This window comes from Taudactylus pleione, unplaced genomic scaffold, assembly GCF_031769625.1.
Source record: "Taudactylus pleione unplaced genomic scaffold, aTauple2 ptg000273l, whole genome shotgun sequence".
Classification (NCBI taxonomy): domain Eukaryota; kingdom Metazoa; phylum Chordata; class Amphibia; order Anura; family Myobatrachidae; genus Taudactylus; species Taudactylus pleione.
Window position 1 is genome coordinate 302541 of NW_028284675.1, and position 20212 is coordinate 322752.

Sequence of the window (20212 nt, forward strand, 5' to 3'; positions counted from 1 at the left end):
TGTTGATGCACGTGCGGCTACTGCGCACACAATTCACAAACACAGAAAATAATTTGTTTTTTGGTTTGGACTGGAGTGTACTTTCGGGGGTTACAGCACCCTTAACGGTCAAGCCAGCCGGCCCTTTACTTATGACACAGGCGCACGCTTGGCACTACTTTGTTGATGCACGTGCGGCTACTGCGCACACAATTCACAAACACAGAAAATAATTTTTTTTTTGGTTTGGACTGGAGTGTACTTTGGGGGTTACAGCACCCTTTAACGGTCAAGCCAGCCGGCCCTTTACTTATGACACAGGCGCACGCTTGGCACTACTTTGTTGATGCACATGCGGCTACTGCGCACACAATTCACAAACACAGAAAATAATTTTTTTTTTGGTTTGGACTGGAGTGTACTTTCGGGGGTTACAGCACCCTTAACGGTCAAGCCAGCCGGCCCTTTACTTATGACACAGGCGCACGCTTGGCACTACTTTGTTGATGCATGTGCGGCTACTGCGCACACAATTCACAAACACAGAAAATAATTTTTTTTTTGGTTTGGACTGGAGTGTACTTTCGGGGGTTACAGCACCCTTAACGGTCAAGCCAGCCGGCCCTTTACTTATGACACAGGCGCACGCTTGGCACTACTTTGTTGATGCACGTGCGGCTACTGCGCACACAATTCACAAACACAGAAAATAATTTTTTTTTTTGTTTGGACTGGAGTGTACTTTCGGGGGTTACAGCACCCTTAACGGTCAAGCCAGCCGGCCCTTTACTTATGACACAGGCGCACGCTTGGCACTACTTTGTTGATGCACGTGCGGCTACTGCGCACACAATTCACAAACACAGAAAATATATTATTTTTTTAGCACTTGGGGGGAGCACCCCTGATGGACAGAGCACCCCCTGGACAACACTACAGCACCCCTTTAGGACTGGGACACTGCACAGGACTTTGGAGTGGACACAGCCCCTATGGAGAACTGACTGCACAACACAGTCCAGCCAGCCCCTATGGACTTTGAAGTAGTGGACACAGCCCCTATTAACAACAGCAGCACAGCACAACACAGCCAGCCCCTAAGGACTTTGAAGTAGTGGACAACAGCAGCACTACACTACACTACACTACACAGCCCTAACTCCCACCCTCCCTCTTCACTGTCCACAGCCGAGTGAGAAAATGGCGCCGACGCGGGTACCTTATATAGGATCCAAAACCCGGGAGACTCGGAAGGCGGGATGATGACGTTTTGCCTCGATTTCAGATCCGAGTCAGGCGGGAAAAGTCGAGCCTGATTCGGATCGGACTCGGATCGGGGGGGCTCGGGGGGGTTCGGATTTCAGAAATCCGAACCCGCTCACCCCTAATATATATATATATATAGTGCAGTATATGCATATATATCTATAAATGTATATACACACACAAGTATGGGAGCAGGAGGAAGGTGGGTGGAGCCAGGGCATCACAGAGCTGTGATCGGGGGAGGGAGTGTCGGGTAGGAGCCAGAATGGGGGAGCTGGGGGCTGGACAGAACTGTTGGGGATGGGGAGCCAGAGTCGCAACGACAAAGGGTAGGGAGATCAGGATGGTGCTGCGATGAGGGGGGAACACAGATGAAAGGAGGAGGGGTCAGTAAGAGAAAAGGCAGAGCCAAGCATATATATTGTACATATATATTTAAATACATAAATACACATACTGTGTGTGTGTATATGTGTGTGTGTGTATATATATATATATATATATATATTAGGGGTGTGCACCGGCCACTTTTCGTGTTTTGTGTTTTGGTTTTGGATCTGGATCTTTCTTCGTGTTTTGGATCTGGATTGGTTTTGCCAAAACCACCCTTCCGTGTTTTGGGTTCTGGGTTTTGTGTTTTGGATCTGTATTTTTTTGTTAAAAAGCATAAAAACAGCTAAAATCACAGAATTTGTTGGTTTCTCTGCTCCTATGCTATTATTAACCTCAATAACCTTAATTTCCACTCATTTCCAGTCTATTCTGAACACCTCACACCTCACAATAGTGTTTTCATGTCCAAAAGGTTGCACCGAGGTAGCTGGATGACTATGCTAAGCGACACGAGTGGGCGGCACAAACACGTGACCCATCTAGGAGTGACACTGCAGTGGCAGACAGGATGGCAGTTAGAAAAACTAGGCCCCAAACTGTACAAAATGCAAAGAAAAAAAAGAAGTGCAAGATGGAATTGTCCTTGGGCCCTCCCACCCACCCTTATGTTGTATAAACAGGACATGCACACTTTAACAAATCAGTCATTTCAGCGCCAGGGTCTGCCACACAACTGTGGCTGAAATGATTGGTTCGTTTGGGCCCCCACAAAACAAGCTGGCAATTAATGTGTCCCTGCACAAACTGGCTCTACGGAGGCAAGATGTCATCCTCATCCTCCTCATCCACCAATTCCTCACCCTCTTCAGTGTGTACATCCTCATCCTCACAAAGTATTAACTCGTCCCCACTTGAATCCACCACCACAGGTCCCTCTGTACCTTCTGGAGGCTGGTCTCCCTGGAAGAGCTGATAATTCATTTTGATGAACATCATCTTCTCCACATTCTGTGGAAGCAACCTCCTACGCCTTTCGCTGACAAGGTTCCCGGCTGCACTAAACACTCTTTCGGAGTACACACTGGAGGGGGGGCAACTCAGGTAAAATAGAGCCAGCTTGTACAGGGGCCTCCAAATTGCCTCTTTTTCCTGCCAGTACAGGTATGGACTGTCTGACATGCCTACTTGGATGCTGTCACCGATGTAATCCTCCACCATTCTGTCAATGGTGACAGTATCATATGCAGTGACAGTAGACATGTCAGAAATTGTTGCCAGGTCCTTCAGTCCGGACCAGATGTCCAAACTTGGTCCTGCCTGCCCTGCATCACCGCCAGCGGGTTGCTTAGGATACCTAAGTTTTTTCCTGGCAGCCCCAGTTGCGGGAGAAAATGAAGAAGGAGCCGTTGACGTGTCACGTTCCGCTTCAGCTGACAGTGTGTTCACCAGCAGGTCTTTGCACCTCTGCAGGCTTGTGTCGGCCGGAAAGAGAGACACCACATAGGCTTTAAACCTAGGATCAAGCACGGTGGCCAAAATGTAGTGGTCTGATTTCAACAGATTGACCACCCTGGAATCCTGGCAAAGCGAATGAAGGGCTTCATCCACAAGTCCCACATGCCGAGCGGAATCGCTCCGTCTTAGCTCCTCCTTCACTTTCTCCAGCTGCTTCTGCAAAAGCCTGATGAGGGGAATGACCTGACTCAAGCTGGCTGTGTCTGAACTGACTTCACGTGTGGCAAGTTCGAAGGGCTGGAGAACCTTGCACAACACGGAAATCATTCTCCACTGCGCTTGAGTCAGGTGCATACCCCCTCCTTTGCCTATGTCATAGGTGGATGTATAGGCTTGTATGGCCTTTTGCTGCTCCTCCATCCTCTGAAGCATATAGAGGGTTGAGTTCCACCGCGTCACAACCTCTTGCTTCAGGTGATGGCGGGGCAGGTTCAAGAGTGTTTGCTGGCGCTCCAGTCTTCGGCACGCAGTCGCTGAATGGCGAAAGTGGCCAGAAATTTTTCGGGCCACCCAAAGCGTCTCCTGCACGCCCCTGTCGCTTTTCAGAAAATTCTGCACCACCAAGTTTATTGTGTGAGCAAAACATGGGACGTGCTGGAATTTGCCCAGATGTAATGCCCGCACAATATTGGTGGCGTTGTCAGATATCACAAATCCCCAGGAGAGTCTAAGTGGGGTAAGCCACTGGGCGATGATTTCCCTCAGTTTCTCTAAGAGGTTGTCGGCGGTGTGCCTCTTACTGAAACCGGTGATACACAGCGTAGCCTGCCTTGTAACGAGCTGGCGTTTCTGAGATGCTGCTACTGGTGACGCTGCTGCTGTTGCTGCGTAAGGTGATACATCTACCCAGTGGGCTGTCACAGTCATATAGTCCTTAGTCTGCCCTGTTCCACTTGTCCACATGTCCGTGGTTAAGTGGACATTGTGTACAACGGCATTTTTCAGGACACTGAGGACACTTTTTCTGACGTTTCTGTACAGTCTCGGTATCGCCTGCCTAGTGAAGTGGAATCTAGACGGGATTTGGAACCGGGGACACACTACCTCCATCAATTGTCTAAATCCCACTGCACTAATGGCGGATACCGGACGCACGTCTAACACCAACATAGCAGTCAAGGCCTCAGTTATACGTTTTGCTTCAGGATGACTGCTGTCGTACTTCATCCTCCTCGCTAAGGACTGTTGGAGGGTCAATTGTTTAGTAAAAGTAGTGGTGTTCCTACTTCCTCTCTGGGATGATGAACGACTCCCAGCAGCAGCAACAGCAGCAGCGGCAGCAGTAGGCGTAGCAATGCAGGATCCTCCAGAGGAATCCCGGATAGGAGAGTCAGTCATGCCAGTGACATGGCCTGCAGGACTACTTCCGATCCTGACTAAGGAGGAAATTGACGAGGAGGGAGTTGACGGTGTGGTTTGCAGGCGCTTGGATACAACAGGACAACGGGATTTAGGTGTCCCTGGACTGCTTACGGTCTTAGCCAAAGTTTCTGAACTTGACAGTAACTTTTTATGAACGCGCTGCAGGTGCCGTATAAGGGAGGATGTTCCTAGGTGGTTGACGTCCCTACCCCTACTTATTTCACCTTTACATATGGTACATATGGCAAGACAGTTGTTGTCCGGATTTGGATAGAAATATTGCCAGACCAAAGAGGTGGAATGTTTGGTCTTCTGCCCAGGCATGACCGTGATGGGCTTTTTCATCCCACGGACAACAACTGTCTCCCCCGGAGCCTGATTTAAACAAACCACATCACCATCAGAATCCTCCTCGCCAACTTCCTCCTCAGCGCCAGCTACACCAGTATCCTCATCCTGTTGTACTTCAACAGTGACATCTTCAATTTGCATATCAGCAAGTGGACTGTGGGTGCTCCTTTCAGCACTTGCAGGGGGCGTGCAAATGGTGGAAAGAGCCACCTCTTCCCGTCCAGTGCTGGGAAGGTCAGGCATCGCAACCACCACCACACTTGGACTCTCCTTGGGGATTTGTGATATCTTCTTAGAAAGCACAGTTCTTCGCTGTGCTTTTGCCAGCTTAACTCTTTTGATTTTTTTAGTGGGAGGAGGGCTTCCATCGTCATGTGAAGCTGAACCACTAGTCATGAACATACTAGGGATCGACCTTAGCCGTTCCTTGCCACTCCGTGTCGTAAATGGCATATTGGCAAGTTTACGTTTCTCTTCAGCTGATTTAAATGTCTTTTTCAAGGTCATTTTCCTGAACTTTGCCATTTGGGATTGTATGTGCCCTCTACTATGACATTGGGCATCGGCCTTGGCAGACGACGTTGATGGCATGTTATCGTCTATGTCATGACTAGTGGCAGCAGCTTCAGCACTAGGAGGAAGTGGTTCTTGATCTTTCTCTATTTTATTTTTATCGGAGAAAGTTTGGTCCTCCATTTATGTTATATCGATTTGATATATACGTGCGGCTAAACACAGAAAATAATTTTTTTTTTGGTTTGGACTGGAGTGTACTTTGGGGGTTACAGCACCCTTTAACGGTCAAGCCAGCCGGCCCTTATGACACAGGCGCACTCTTGGCACTACTTTGTTGATGCACGTGCGGCTACTGCGCACACAATTCACAAACACAGAAAATAATTTTTTTTTTGGTTTGGACTGGAGTGTACTCTCGGGGGTTACAGCACCCTTAACGGTCAAGCCAGCCGGCCCTTTACTTATGACACAGGCGCACGCTTGGCACTACTTTGTTGATGCACGTGCGGCTACTGCGCACACAATTCACAAACACAGAAAATAATTTTTTTTTGGTTTGGACTGGAGTGTACTTTCGGGGGTTACAGCTCCCTTTAACGGTCAAGCCAGCCGGCCCTTTACTTATGACACAGGCGCACGCTTGGCACTACTTTGTTGATGCACGTGCGGCTACTGCGCACACAATTCACAAACACAGAAAATAATTTTTTTTTTGGTTTGGACTGGAGTGTACTTTCGGGGGTTACAGCACCCTTAACGGTCAAGCCAGCCGGCCCTTTACTTATGACACAGGCGCACGCTTGGCACTACTTTGTTGATGCACGTGCGGCTACTGCGCACACAATTCACAAACACAGAAAATAATTTTTTTTTTGGTTTGGACTGGAGTGTACTTTGGGGGTTACAGCACCCTTTAACGGTCAAGCCAGCCGGCCCTTTACTTATGACACAGGCGCACGCTTGGCACTACTTTGTTGATGCACGTGCGGCTACTGCGCACACAATTCACAAACACAGAAAATATATTATTTTTTTAGCACTTGGGGGGAGCACCCCTGATGGACAGAGCACCCCCTGGACAACACTACAGCACTCCTTTAGGACTGGGACACTGCACAGGACTTTGGAGTGGACACAGCCCCTATGGAGAACTGACTGCACAACACAGTCCAGCCAGCCCCTATGGACTTTGAAGTAGTGGACACAGCCCCTATTAACAACAGCAGCACAGCACAACACAGCCAGCCCCTATGGACTTTGAAGTAGTGGACAACAGCAGCACTACACTACACTACACTACACTACACTACACAGCCCTAACTCCCACCCTCCCTCTTCACTGTCCACAGCCGAGTGAGAAAATGGCGCCGACGCGGGTACCTTATATAGGATCCAAAACCCGCGAGACTCGGAAGGCGGGATGATGACGTTTTGCCTCGATTTCAGATCCGAGTCAGGCGGGAAAAGTCGAGCCTGACTCGGATTGGACTCGGATCGGGGGGGCTCGGGGGGGTTCGGATTTCAGAAATCCGAACCCGCTCACCCCTAATATATATATAACAGTCCAAAGATCCGGCACTCAAGTCATAAAGATGTATACTTGCCGGGTGCCCTCCTCAGTCTTACCGCAAATAAATGAGGGAAGCTGTATATATCGTTCGAATGGCGGCACTCCGTAAAAAACAGCACACAAGTCAGTGCATAGTATAAACAACGTTTCAGCGCTTTATTTTGCGCTTTTGTCAAGCCAACATAACATACAGAGACACATTACACTTACCACTATAAATACAAGACAAACCCATCAGCGACGACGACTCGCGGTCCCGAAACCGGAAGTGACGGAGACCGGAAGTGACGTCACATACCCCCGTTGTTATAGAAACCCACAATAGAGACAAAACAACATTACAAATAACACGTGACAACGATAACACAATAACATAGTCGCAATGTGACTGCATGGAATTATCAGGAACTGTATCACTGTTTAACAAACAATCGATAGTTAAATAGATACCATCGATACCTTTAAAGGGGCACAAATAAATTAACTTGATCAAACTACATGGTAAAGACTGCCGATAACAATCAAAACCAAATGTAGATATATGTGAAATATAAACATTGTCAATCAGTGCAACAAACTGTGCCTTGCATGATAACCGATCTAATGAATAAGAGGTATACTGCTAACATACTAGTATAATGGATATAACATAACCCAATTGTCAGTTAAATGCATAGAAAATCACTAAATAAAACAATGTAAACCCAGAGTCTCATTCAAACCACGTGGGGAAAGAGAGTCCAATCGCATAATCCACTGAGATTCACATTGCAGTAATCTACGTGCTCTGTCACCCCCCCTCACTAGGGGAGGTACGTGATCAATGATACGATAGCGCAAAGTTGAAAGATTATGATGTTCTGCAGCAAAATGCCTGGCCACAGGCTGCTCGCTAGTGCCCGTAACAAGTGCTGCACGAATGGCAGAACGATGCTGCGCCATCCTTTCTCTGAGGGTACATTCTGTCTTACCTACATAAACTTTGGAGCACGGGCATGTGATAACATAAACTATAAACTTAGTTGTGCATGTCAAAAAATAGCGAATATTGTACTTCTTACCAGTATAAGGATGAAAAAATAATGAGCCTGTCTGTAAAGAACGACAGGTGGTACAATTAAGACACTTAAAACACCCCAATTTTGGAGTGCCCAAAAATGTACTGCCTTTGATGTTAGTTTTACCCAAAGATGTTACATCGTTATGTACCAGAAAGTCCCTCAGATTCTTACCTCTACGGTAACAGGTCATAATCTTAGTATTATGCAATGGTTTTAAATCGTTGTCAGTTGAAATAATAGGCCATAACATGTTGGCCTGTTTGTTGATAACAGGACTCATATTATTGAATTGATTCACCCACAAGTGTTTGTTGCTCAGATTGCTTTCTTTTTTAGGATTGAACAACAACAATCTATCGATTGGTATAGCCAAAGCTTTCGCCTTGGCACAATTAAGAATAGTTGTAGTATACCCTCTCTCTAAAAATTTGTCATACATAGCATCCAGCTGACTAATACCTTCCTCTCTATTCCTTGCGATTCTCAATGCACGTAAAAACTGAGAAAAAGGAAGAGCATTCTTAAGAGGGATGGGATGTGCACTCTGAGCCAACAGTATGTTATTTCTATCTGTGGATTTTACAAACAGTGAAGGAACTAAATTGCCTCCACTATTCGTGATGGTGACATCCAAAAAATTCACAGACTTTGTGTCAGTCGTGTATGTAAACTTGACAGGGTTATTTAACCTATTATGGTTCTCAATTAAATCTACAAAAGTTTGTTGAGGACCTCTCCATACAATAAATAAATCGTCTATATAGCGAAAGAAAGCTCTAATGTTACTAGCTACGAGGGAGTCAGAAAAAAACACATCCTGTTCTATAGCGAACATAAAAGCGTTAGCGTACGATGGGGCCACATTGGACCCCATCGCACAGCCCGACACCTGTAAATAGTACGACCCATCAAATGTAAAGTAGTTACGTGTCAACACCAACTCTAAAAGCTCCAAAAACAACTCAATGGAAGGACCTTTGTAGTGTGGATTATTCGTAATCAGCATTTTGGTGGCCTTGAGACCATCACAATGGGGGATACATGTGTATAAACTGCATACGTCAACTGAGCACAGATTGCAATCCGTAGGTAACCCCGTCAATGAAGTTAATGCAATTAAAAGGCTGTTAGTATCCTTCAAATAGGTAGGTCTGGCTTGAACACATGGTTGCAAAATGGCATCAAGATATGTGGACACGGTCTGAAACAAAGAACCACGGGCTGCGATGATCGGTCTGCCCGGAGGCTTAACCGGATCTTTGTGAATTTTGGGGATTAGATATAAAAGAGGTCTAATAGGAAATTTGACCTCCAAAGCTTTTTTAATCGATGGTGAGATTAAACCCTGTGAACAAGCCAGAGACAACACACTATCCAGCTCTCTTTTAAATTCACACGTAGGATCTTGTGACAATTTCTTATAAGTGGTGACATCTCTGAGCTGTCGCATAGCCTCCTCCTTATAATCACACAAATTCAACACTACAATGGCCCCGCCTTTGTCCGCTTGGCGGAAAACCACATCATCGTACCCTGATAAATTCTTTAAGGCAATTAGCTCATCTTTATTTAAATTCCAATATTTAGGTTTATGACAATTAGGATTGTCCAGTACGGCTCTGTCCAATAGACGTGAAAAAGTTTTTATGGACGCATTATTACTGACTGGATCAAAAGCGGATCTTTCCTGCAATCTGAGAAGTTGTGGAGGCAAATCAGGCACCCTAGAAGCCTTGTCTGAGAAATGCTCTTTGATCTTAATACTCCTATTCAACATATAAGACTCTTTTTTCCACTGTATTTTATCAAAGGGTACCGTCGGAACGAATGATAAGCCCCTACTCAAAACTGAAAATTCACAGTCAGTCAATGTCCTATTGGACAAATTAAAGACTAGATCCTGCGACCGCTGGGTGGTCTTCCTCTCCCTTTGGTTCTGCTTACTTCGGCGGGTACAATGGGGCCAAGATCTAAAAAACGCGCTTTAGCGCGTTTACCCACTGTAGCTTCACCACGACCTTTAGATCGAGATCTTGTGGCGGCATCTGTATCGCTTTCAGTCGTAACTGTATCATCTGAGGTGTCAAATCTTGATCTATCAAGAGTGCATCTAAACAAAGGACGTTTGTCAGATTTAGAATAAGCTCCAGTTAGCCAGTTATACACCCTCTGGTGCTCGTAATCGAGATCCACCTTCTTTTTCTTCTCGCTCTTAAATCTGATAAGATCATTTTTATATAAATCTAATTGGGAAGCTAATTTAGCTAGCCAATCACATTGATTATCACTCGTTAAAGTTGACAAATGAATATTTTCAAATAAAGTGATTTTTTCTTTAGCCACATCAATCTCCCTTTTAGATTCCTCGATCACTAATAACAGTAGGTCGAACGAACATTTGTTCAAAATCGATGTCCATTTCTTACAAAAATCAACATTATTCCGTCCAATCGTGGGAATATTCTTTACTCTAAAACCACGGGGGATTTTTTTCTCCTTGTAATAATTAGACAGTGTCAACCCATGATAAAAGAAATCAATCTCACGTTTCTTTAACCGTACCAGATCATTAAATAAATCCTGTATTGAAGGAGCTGGAATGTGGTCGCTTGGATTATCAGTGAACAAAATACTTTCAGCCTCAGACTCAGAGTAACTGTGAACAGAGCCCCGTTCTAACACAATTCTGGGTTAAAGATTTTCAGCAGTATCAGCCATCTTTAAGATGCAGCAATTAATCGTTCACACAGAAAGGTGGTAAATATCCAGGCAGCACACAGCAGTCTCGTTATTACTCCCACAATCGATAATATAGTCTCATAAACATGATTTATAATCAGAAAAGGCAGAATCGAATCATCATAAACAAAAAGACACAAAAATATGGTATCTAGGCAACTAAAAAAAGGCCACAACCAATGTCCATAGGCAAAAATGCAGTCACGTGAAAACAAATTTTTAGAGAGAGGGTATACTACAACTATTCTTAATTGTGCCAAGGCGAAAGCTTTGGCTATACCAATCGATAGATTGTTGTTGTTCAATCCTAAAAAAGAAAGCAATCTGAGCAACAAACACTTGTGGGTGAATCAATTCAATAATATGAGTCCTGTTATCAACAAACAGGCCAACATGTTATGGCCTATTATTTCAACTGACAACGATTTAAAACCATTGCATAATACTAAGATTATGACCTGTTACCGTAGAGGTAAGAATCTGAGGGACTTTCTGGTACATAACGATGTAACATCTTTGGGTAAAACTAACATCAAAGGCAGTACATTTTTGGGCACTCCAAAATTGGGGTGTTTTAAGTGTCTTAATTGTACTACCTGTCGTTCTTTACAGACAGGCTCATTATTTTTTCATCCTTATACTGGTAAGAAGTACAATATTCGCTATTTTTTGACATGCACAACTAAGTTTATAGTTTATGTTATCACATGCCCGTGCTCCAAAGTTTATATAGGTAAGACAGAATGTACCCTCAGAGAAAGGATGGCGCAGCATCGTTCTGCCATTCGTGCAGCACTTGTTACGGGCACTAGCGAGCAGCCTGTGGCCAGGCATTTTGCTGCAGAACATCATAATCTTTCAACTTTGCGCTATCGTATCATTGATCACGTACCTCCCCTAGTGAGGGGGGGTGACAGAGCACGTAGATTACTGCAATGTGAATCTCAGTGGATTATGCGATTGGACTCTCTTTCCCCACGTGGTTTGAATGAGACTCTGGGTTTACATTGTTTTATTTAGTGATTTTCTATGCATTTAACTGACAATTGGGTTATGTTATATCCATTATACTAGTATGTTAGCAGTAGACCTCTTATTCATTAGATCGGTTATCATGCAAGGCACAGTTTGTTGCACTGATTGACAATGTTTATATTTCACATATATCTACATTTGGTTTTGATTGTTATCGGCAGTCTTTACCATATAGTTTGATCATGTTAATTTATTTGTGCCCCTTTAAAGGTATCGATGGTATCTATTTAACTATCGATTGTTTGTTAAACAGTGATACAGTTCCTGATAATTCCATGCAGTCACATTGCGACTATGTTATTGTGTTATCGTTGTCACGTGTTATTTGTAATGTTGTTTTGTCTCTATTGTGGGTTTCTATAACAACGGGGGTATGTGACGTCACTTCCGGTCTCCGTCACTTCCGGTTTCGGGACCGCGAGTCGTCGTCGCTGATGTGTTTGTCTTGTATTTATAGTGGTAAGTGTAATGTGTCTCTGTATGTTATGTTGGCTTGACAAAAGCGCGAAATAAAGCGCTGAAACGTTGTTTATACTATGCACTGACTTGTGTGCTGTTTTTTACGGAGTGCCGCCATTCGAACGATATATATTTATATATATATATATATATATTATACACATTTACCACAACAAGTAAAAACATAAAAAACTATAATCAGTGAAATCTTCAGTCAGTTAGTGGCAGAATGAGCATACCTTTTTCCAGGGCACTGCAGGACACGGACAACTAGTTCAAGACCATCAGCTGCAGCAGCAGCCAATATGCTGTCCCCGATCATCATAAACAGCCTGAAGGGCTGCTAGTTAGCTCAGCCTCAGTCACAACAATCACCAGACTGCCGACTTCCCGGAGCTGAGCTTGGCCGCGGCCCGCGGCGCTACAACAGCAGCTATTCTGCACGGTGGTGGGGCGGCGCTTGTATCACACGGCATGACATCATGGCGCAGGGGAGGTGTAGAGAGAGGAACTGTACGGCACAGGGAGGGCTTGCGCAGCCTTCTACTGAGCCGCCATCAACAAATTTGTTATTCCCAGTACATTCAATCTCCGGCGGGCGGCCGCGGTGGTGGAGGGAGGTGTTAGGGTTAGCGGTTTGACTGGGTGAGGCCTCCGGCGGCTGCTTGCAAACTATAACAGAATTTTTTTTCCTGTCTCCAGTGCAGCACAGCAGTTGCGGTGGGCCTATTTTGATATGGGGCCTGGAGCTGCAGCTCCACCCGGCCCATTGTTAATCAGGCCCTGTCCCTATAGTAGTGCTCCCAGTAGGAATGCCCCCTTATAGACATGTTCCCAGTAGTAATGCCCCCTTATAGACATGCTCCCAGTAGTAATGCCCCCTTATAGACATGCCCCCAGTAGTAATGCCCCCTTACAGACATGCCCCCTTACAGACATGCTCCCAGTAGAAATGCCCTCTTATAGACATGCTCCCAGTAGTACTGCCCCCTATAGACATGCCCCCTTATAGACATGCCCCCAGTAGTAATGCCCCCTTATAGACATGCCCTCAGTAGTAATGCCCCTTATAGACATGCCCCCAGTAGTAATGCCCCCTTATAGACATGCTCCCAGTAGTAATGCCCCCCTATAGACATGCCCTCAGTAGTAATGCCCCTTATAGACATGCCCCCAGTAGTAATGCCCCTGTAGGAATGCCCCTTATAGACATGCCCCCAGTAGTAATGCCCCCTTATAGACATGTACCCAGTGTTAATGCCCCCTTATAAACATGCCCCAGTAGTAATGCCCCTTATAGACATGCTCCCAGTAGTAATGCCTCCCTTATAGACATGCCCCCAGTAGTAATGCCCCCCTATAGACATGCCCTCAGTAGTAATGCCCCTTATAGACATGCCCCCAGTAGTAATGCCCCCTGTAGGAATGGCCCTTATAGACATGCTTCCAGTAGTAATGCCCCTTATAAACATGCCCCCAGTGTTAATGCCCCCTTACAGACATGTCCCCAGTAGAAATGCCCCCTTATAGACATGCTCCCAGTAGTAATGCCCCCCTATAGACATGTCCCCAGTAGTAATGCCCCTTATAGACATGCCACCAGTAGTAATGCCCCCTTATAGACATGCCCCCAGTAGTAATGCCCCCATGCCTCCCTTCTGAAAAATAAAAAATACAAACACAATACTTACCTTAGGCCCCGCTCCCTGCATCCGCTGCCGTCCGGTCCGACCACGGCTCCACCACGGATCTATGGGAGAGAAATCATGACGTCCCTCCCATAGTGCTCTATGCGGGAGCCGGAGCTCTGGAGTGAGCTTCGGCTGCCTCTGCAGGGAGGGAGCCGGGTGCCCGCTAATAACAAATATCAGCGGGCGCCCGGCAACGCGGGGGGGACCGGCGCTGTTTTGTTTTTTTATTATGGGATTTTTAAATTTTTTTTACCTTCTGGGGACTCAGTGGCGCCCTCTAGGGGCCGGCGCCCCCGGCGACTGCCCTGTTAGCCCACCCCTAGAACTGCCACTGCTTACAGCGTCACAATATTTTTTATAGGTAAAACACTACGTTACCACTTACAGTGTCTTAATATTTTTTATGAATATAACACTGCGCTACAACTTAGTGTCACAATTTTTTTATAAATACACTGCGCTACCACTTACAGTGTCACAATACATGTTAAATATTACACTGAGTTTCCATTTACAGTGCCACAATATTTTTTATGAATAAAACACTACACTATCACTTAGTGTCACAATATGTTTTAAGAATAAAACACTGTGTTACCACTTAGTGTCACAATATTTTTTATGAATACACTTCACTACCACTTACAGTGTCACAATATGTGTGAATATTACACTGCATTTCCACTTAGTGTCACAATATGTTTATGAATAAAACACTGCGCTACCACTTAGTGTAACAATATTTTTGATTAATACACTGTGCTACCACTTAGTGTCATAATATGTGTTGAACATTACACTGTGTTTCCACTTACAGTGTCACAATATTTTTTATGAATAAAACACTGCGCTACCACACACAGTGTCACAATATATTTTATGAATGTATTACACTGCGGTATTACTGAACAACAGTGTCACAATACTTATATGAACAATATATATTACACTGCAATATTACAAACTGACAGCATCACTCACAATACTTTACTAATTATACACTGCAGTATGATGAACCTACAGCATCACTCACAATATGGCCAGCAGCATCAAAGTGTTTTGCATACACTGTTGGGGGGGTACGGGATACAGCATCACAGTGTATAGCACAAAACAAATATTTGTAACTTTTTTTAACTTAATATTTATTTATTTTTTTACTTTTAGTTACTTTTTTTACAACCCATGGATGGACAACACACTAAATGGACAGCACAACTCTGGACAGCACACCTCTTGATGGACAGCACAACACTCCCCTGGATTAGTAAAGCAATGATAAATAACACAGCCTCCTGGACAGAGCACAGCACACCCTGTCTGTATTGGACAACACAGCCCAGCACAGCAAACCCCTTGATGGGCAACACAGCACAGCACACCCTGCCTGGATTGGACAATACAGCCCAGCACAGCACATCCTGTATTGGACAATACAGCCCAGCACACCCCTGTATTGGACAACACAGCTCCCCTTGGATGAAGCACAGCCTAACAGCCCAGGACTCAGCAAGCAAATGTCGCCGATCACCGCGGGGAGGGACTTATATACGATCCAGAACCTGCAAGAATCTGACAGCGGGATGATGATGTTTTGCCTCGTTTTGGGATCTGAGTTAGGCAGGAAAACTTGAGCCGGACTCGGGTCTCGGCCCGGATCATGAAGTTCGGGTGGGTCCGGTTCTCTGAGAACCGGACCCACTCATCTCTAATCAGTAGTCATGGAACCCGCATCATGGAACGTTGTAAATTGTCCTTTAGAGACTGAAGGAATGTAGCAGTGGTGCTAAGCACTAGAGTTGGTAATTGTGCTCTAGCGATTTAGATTTGATGCTTACGCTCCATTAGCCCATGCGTTCCATGACACGGGCGAGAAGTATGACGCGTATCTGTGTCTGTCACTTCCGGTGACTGCACTTCCGATAGCGGGACCACCGGTGTCAGCGGCTGCGGGTAAGATACAGAGGGAGATCTAAACCCCTTGGAGGGATAAGAGGTAAATAGATTGCGCTCTAGTTATATAGTTGCCCCTATAGTTACTTACTTATAAGTAAGGAGAGCTCATGAAAATGGATTTGGTCATGATGATGTCACTTCCGGTAGCGTCCCACGTGGTAAGCTATGACATATAAGCCTATGGTATAAATACTACCTATGATGCACACACTTTTATCTTGATCTTTGCCATGGTTGGTGGGTTGTTTTATCAGTCTTGACAAAGGCTTGGTTTGAAGCCGAAACATCGACAATACATGTGTAATAAATAAAAATGCTTTAAATCTTTTGGATAAAATCTAAGAAGTCTGGTGAGTGCTCGCCTATATTCCTACAATTATATTTGGGAATTCGAACATACAGGACTCCCTGAGATGTGGCACCCCAGCAGCTGGAATATTTGGAGGCACGTGAGTGCGGTTTTCCCATTGGATTATATATATATATATATATATATATATATATGTCCCTGATTATGTGCTGAGGGCCTGACTCAGACCCGCTCGCAAGCGCTATGCTCCGGCGCTCGATCCAAAAGGGGCGGCTCTCGATGTTGATCGACAGCGCGCCCCATTTGGTAGGCAGGTCTGGGGGGGTGGCTGGCCAAACGGAGGCGTTCCCGAAGAAAACGCCTGCCGTTTGGGGGCGGCCCCACTGACATCACGAGTGATGTCAGTGGTGAGCTTCCGGCTCTATTACAGCCAGAAGCTCACTGGGGCTTGCGATGGACAAGACCCTACCACAAGGGTCCCGTCGCAAGCCCTGATGGTCGTGATGGTCGCGACCATCGCGACCATCACCTGGCCGCTCGCTAAAGCTGTGGGTGGCCACCCACAGCTTAGCAAGCGGCCAGGAGGCCAGACTGAAAAAAAAACAAAACGCACTTCAGACCTGCGAGGGGGTCTGAATCAGCTCCTGAGTCCCGAATCATTGGAATAAAAGAAGTCTCTTTTTTTTCCGACACTGACACAAGCCACCATTTTTGCTGTTTGTATCTGGATTACCTATATCCCTGGAGGGCATAAGCACTTATTTATATTAATATACTATAGAGATGAGTGCCAGAATCCTGCAATACCCAGTGGCGCATACCTTCTCCATAGTTAAACTGATAGGGCATGGACTTGCCCACCCCAGATTTGGAGATGGCCATCCTGAACCCATAGTACTATACCATACTATGGGCCTGAGGCAGGTGCAGTGGAGAAATGATTTTCATCTGCACATGCATCTGGCATGCGTCACGATTTTTCTTGTGCAGAGCCACAGTACAAATTTAAACACACGGGGGTATATTTACTAAAGTGAGAGTGTTTACAAATGGAAATGTTGCCCATAGTAACCAATCAGCTTCTAGATATTATTTTCTTAAAGGTGCTAGTTAAATGTTAAGTAGAATCTGATTGGTTGGTATGGGCAACATCTCCATTTCTAAAAACTCTCACTTTAGTAAATATACCCCACGGTACTAAGAATGTATAGGGAATTCCTGGGTGGTGACTGGGAGGTAAGATGGGAGTGGCTAAATAAAAGCATGTAGACTTTGTATTTTATGGGAGTGGAACAGGAGTGTCGCCGATAGTAGTTGCATTCATAGATACAGAACCATTCACATAGTAGGCTAAATTCAGACAGATAATCAGCATCTGCCATAGTTCTGGTGCAAGTTTCGATCCTCTGACTATAGTACATCTAAAGATGCACCAAGTGGAATTTCAGCATTTATGGATGCTGAAAGTGTCTCAGTCCTTGCATATTCGGATGTAAGGATGTACACTAAGGAAGGGCTGTATAGTGCATAAAGTACCAGACACAGCTTCAGCAAAAGACACAGACATGGACACCGCTTCCTATGGCTTGAATAGAAGTTTTCCTGCTAGGGCATACTGTAATAGTTGAGGATGTGTGTGTGAAATTAATCATCATGTTTATTCTAATCTGTGTAACCGAATGTGGAGGTGTCTGATGGCATAAAAGTGGCAAGTGGAGGAGTCTGATTGCATAATAGTGGCAAGTGGAGGAGTCTGATGGCATAATAGTGGCATGTGAAGGAGTCTACAGTACGTGCTGTTTTGCAGGGGTTCAGTCTATTTTTTTTGTGCCGTGTCTGTGTCTACATCCTTGTAGGTTTCTTTTTGACCTACTTATTTGCCCTTTGTTGACTTGTGTTTCTGTTCATTCCTGTCTTGTGGTCCTCCTGTCTATTAAGGCCCATCTCTATATTACATTTCTCTTGTACTTTTATAATGTAATTGCTTTAAAAAAAAAGTCTCTAAATGAATACAGCCCTCATCAACTCCACGGTTAAACATATTTAAACTAAAAATAATAATAATAATAATAATAATAATAATAATAATAATAATACTAAAATAACACGTATTCAAACGGGATTAATACACAGTATCAATAGTTAGATTATTTTCAATTTATATCATCATTATCATCCATAAACTGGATTGGCATATCTATAAACACATTAATAGAAAATAATGTCACTCTGTGGGGACTATTTATAAATCAGGACAACCCTTTCTCTGGCTTTTTGGAGGTCTATCGCTAGTTTACTCCTCCTTCATCTATTTGCACATATTATTGCCATGCCTCTCTGTTCACTGGGTACACCCACTTTGGCAGATGGCTAAGCCCCTTGGTGGTCTCTTCATACCCCAGTCCGACACTGGACACACCTGTAGTTGTTTTTGATTGGCTGATTGGGAATTCACCTCTGAAGCTTATAAGTCTTTCTTCCTTGACCCTATATATTATGAGTTTTCTGATGTATTTTTGGATTCTAAAATAAATTTTTTTGCTACTTTCATATGTATGCCATTAGAAATATTGTTTTTGCTGTATTATAAAGATTTTTTTATTTAAATCAAACAGAATAGCAATTGTGTTTTTCACTAATCAAAATAAATGTTCAAATATTTTCTTGTGCTTATGATCTGGTTGGGTGTATAAGTGTACCTGGATATATGCATGACTAACATAAACCTAGCGCATACATCTATGGTGTAGATGAAGTAAGCCTTGGAGAGAGATAAAGTGGAGAGAGTTAAACTATCAACCAATCAGCTCCTGTCACTTTTCAGGCTCCATTTGAAAAATGAAATATAGGAGCTTATCGGTTGGTACTTTATCTCTCTCCACTTTTCCTCTCACCAAGGCTTAGTACATATACCACACATACCACATATACTGTTGGAAGTATTGTGTGTGTACAGGTGTTGTTATTGCAGAGTAGATAGGCACACAGGATTGGACGACTCAAACCATGAAGAAAACATATTGAGCATTTCAGTAACTGCCATAAGATACATTGAGCATACCAGTGATCACCATAAAATGTATTAAGCATCCTAGTGACCCTCATAACACATATTGAGCATTTTAGTGACCACCATTCTAGGAATGACCCTTTTCACCATCAGTAAGAAACCATCAATGGCTTCCCATCAATGGTGAAAACACTCACTATCCCTATCAGACAGTCGATGGTTGCTAGCCATCAGGGACGGACTGGGGCTCTTCAGCAGCCATGGCAGTCCCCCTAATGCGCATGCCATAGATGCGCTCGCTGCAAAAGGGGCTCGGCTGGGGTTTGCAGCTGGGCCGGCCCATTTGGCCATCGGCCGTTCTGGCATTTGCCAGAAGTGCTAGATGGGCAGTCCAGCCCTGCTAGCCATCAATGGTCGATGACCAATCCTACGCCATAACATATATTGAGTTTCTTCAGAAACCCCCATAAACTCTCTCTCTCTCATTCATATGCTCTCTGGAGGGTTGTTTTGCATTAGATAGAATCTCTCCCACCTTCTGATTGATGCAAAGCTACACTCCAGTGAGAAGGAAGGAAAGAAACAGCAGTAAAGAACCTAGGGTCCCGGGCATATGAATGAGATCTGTGGGTTACATACTACATGCTCATCTAACCAGATTTCTGGTAGGCAGACTTGCAAGAGTTGTTTTGCTTTGAATTTTTTTGGTTAAATACGTGTGTTTTAACCAATTTGTCTAAATAATAATTTTTGGCTATTTTCCAGTGTTTGTGAGCAAATGGTCAATTGTTATTTGCTCCCATACATTGCCAGGTTTTCATTCCAACCAGCCAGATTGGACAGATATCTGACAGATAATTGTATAGTGTATGCCCAGCATTATACTTAATTATAGGTTTTATTGGTCCTTCTATTTGTAAACAGCTCTATAATCAAAACATTATATTTACCTTACTGAGTCATTTTGAATGGGAAACTACCGTTTTTTGAAGACCCATGTGCAGCCAGATCACATTTCATCCTCAATAATTCAGATTCCTCTCGAGCCCATAAGCCACC

The 20212-nt window shown here is 44.4% G+C and overlaps 1 protein-coding gene across 1 annotated transcript; it reads right to left on the reverse strand.

Annotated features, from left to right (window-relative positions):
- Positions 1–7441: 7441 nt before the first annotated feature.
- On the reverse strand, positions 7442–8827 carry LOC148513708 (uncharacterized). Its single transcript, XM_088481456.1, has one exon. The coding sequence runs from the start codon at positions 8825–8827 to the stop codon at positions 7577–7579; it is 1251 nt and encodes a 416-aa protein (XP_088337582.1). The 3' UTR covers positions 7442–7576.
- Between the last annotated feature and the right edge of the window lie 11385 nt (positions 8828–20212).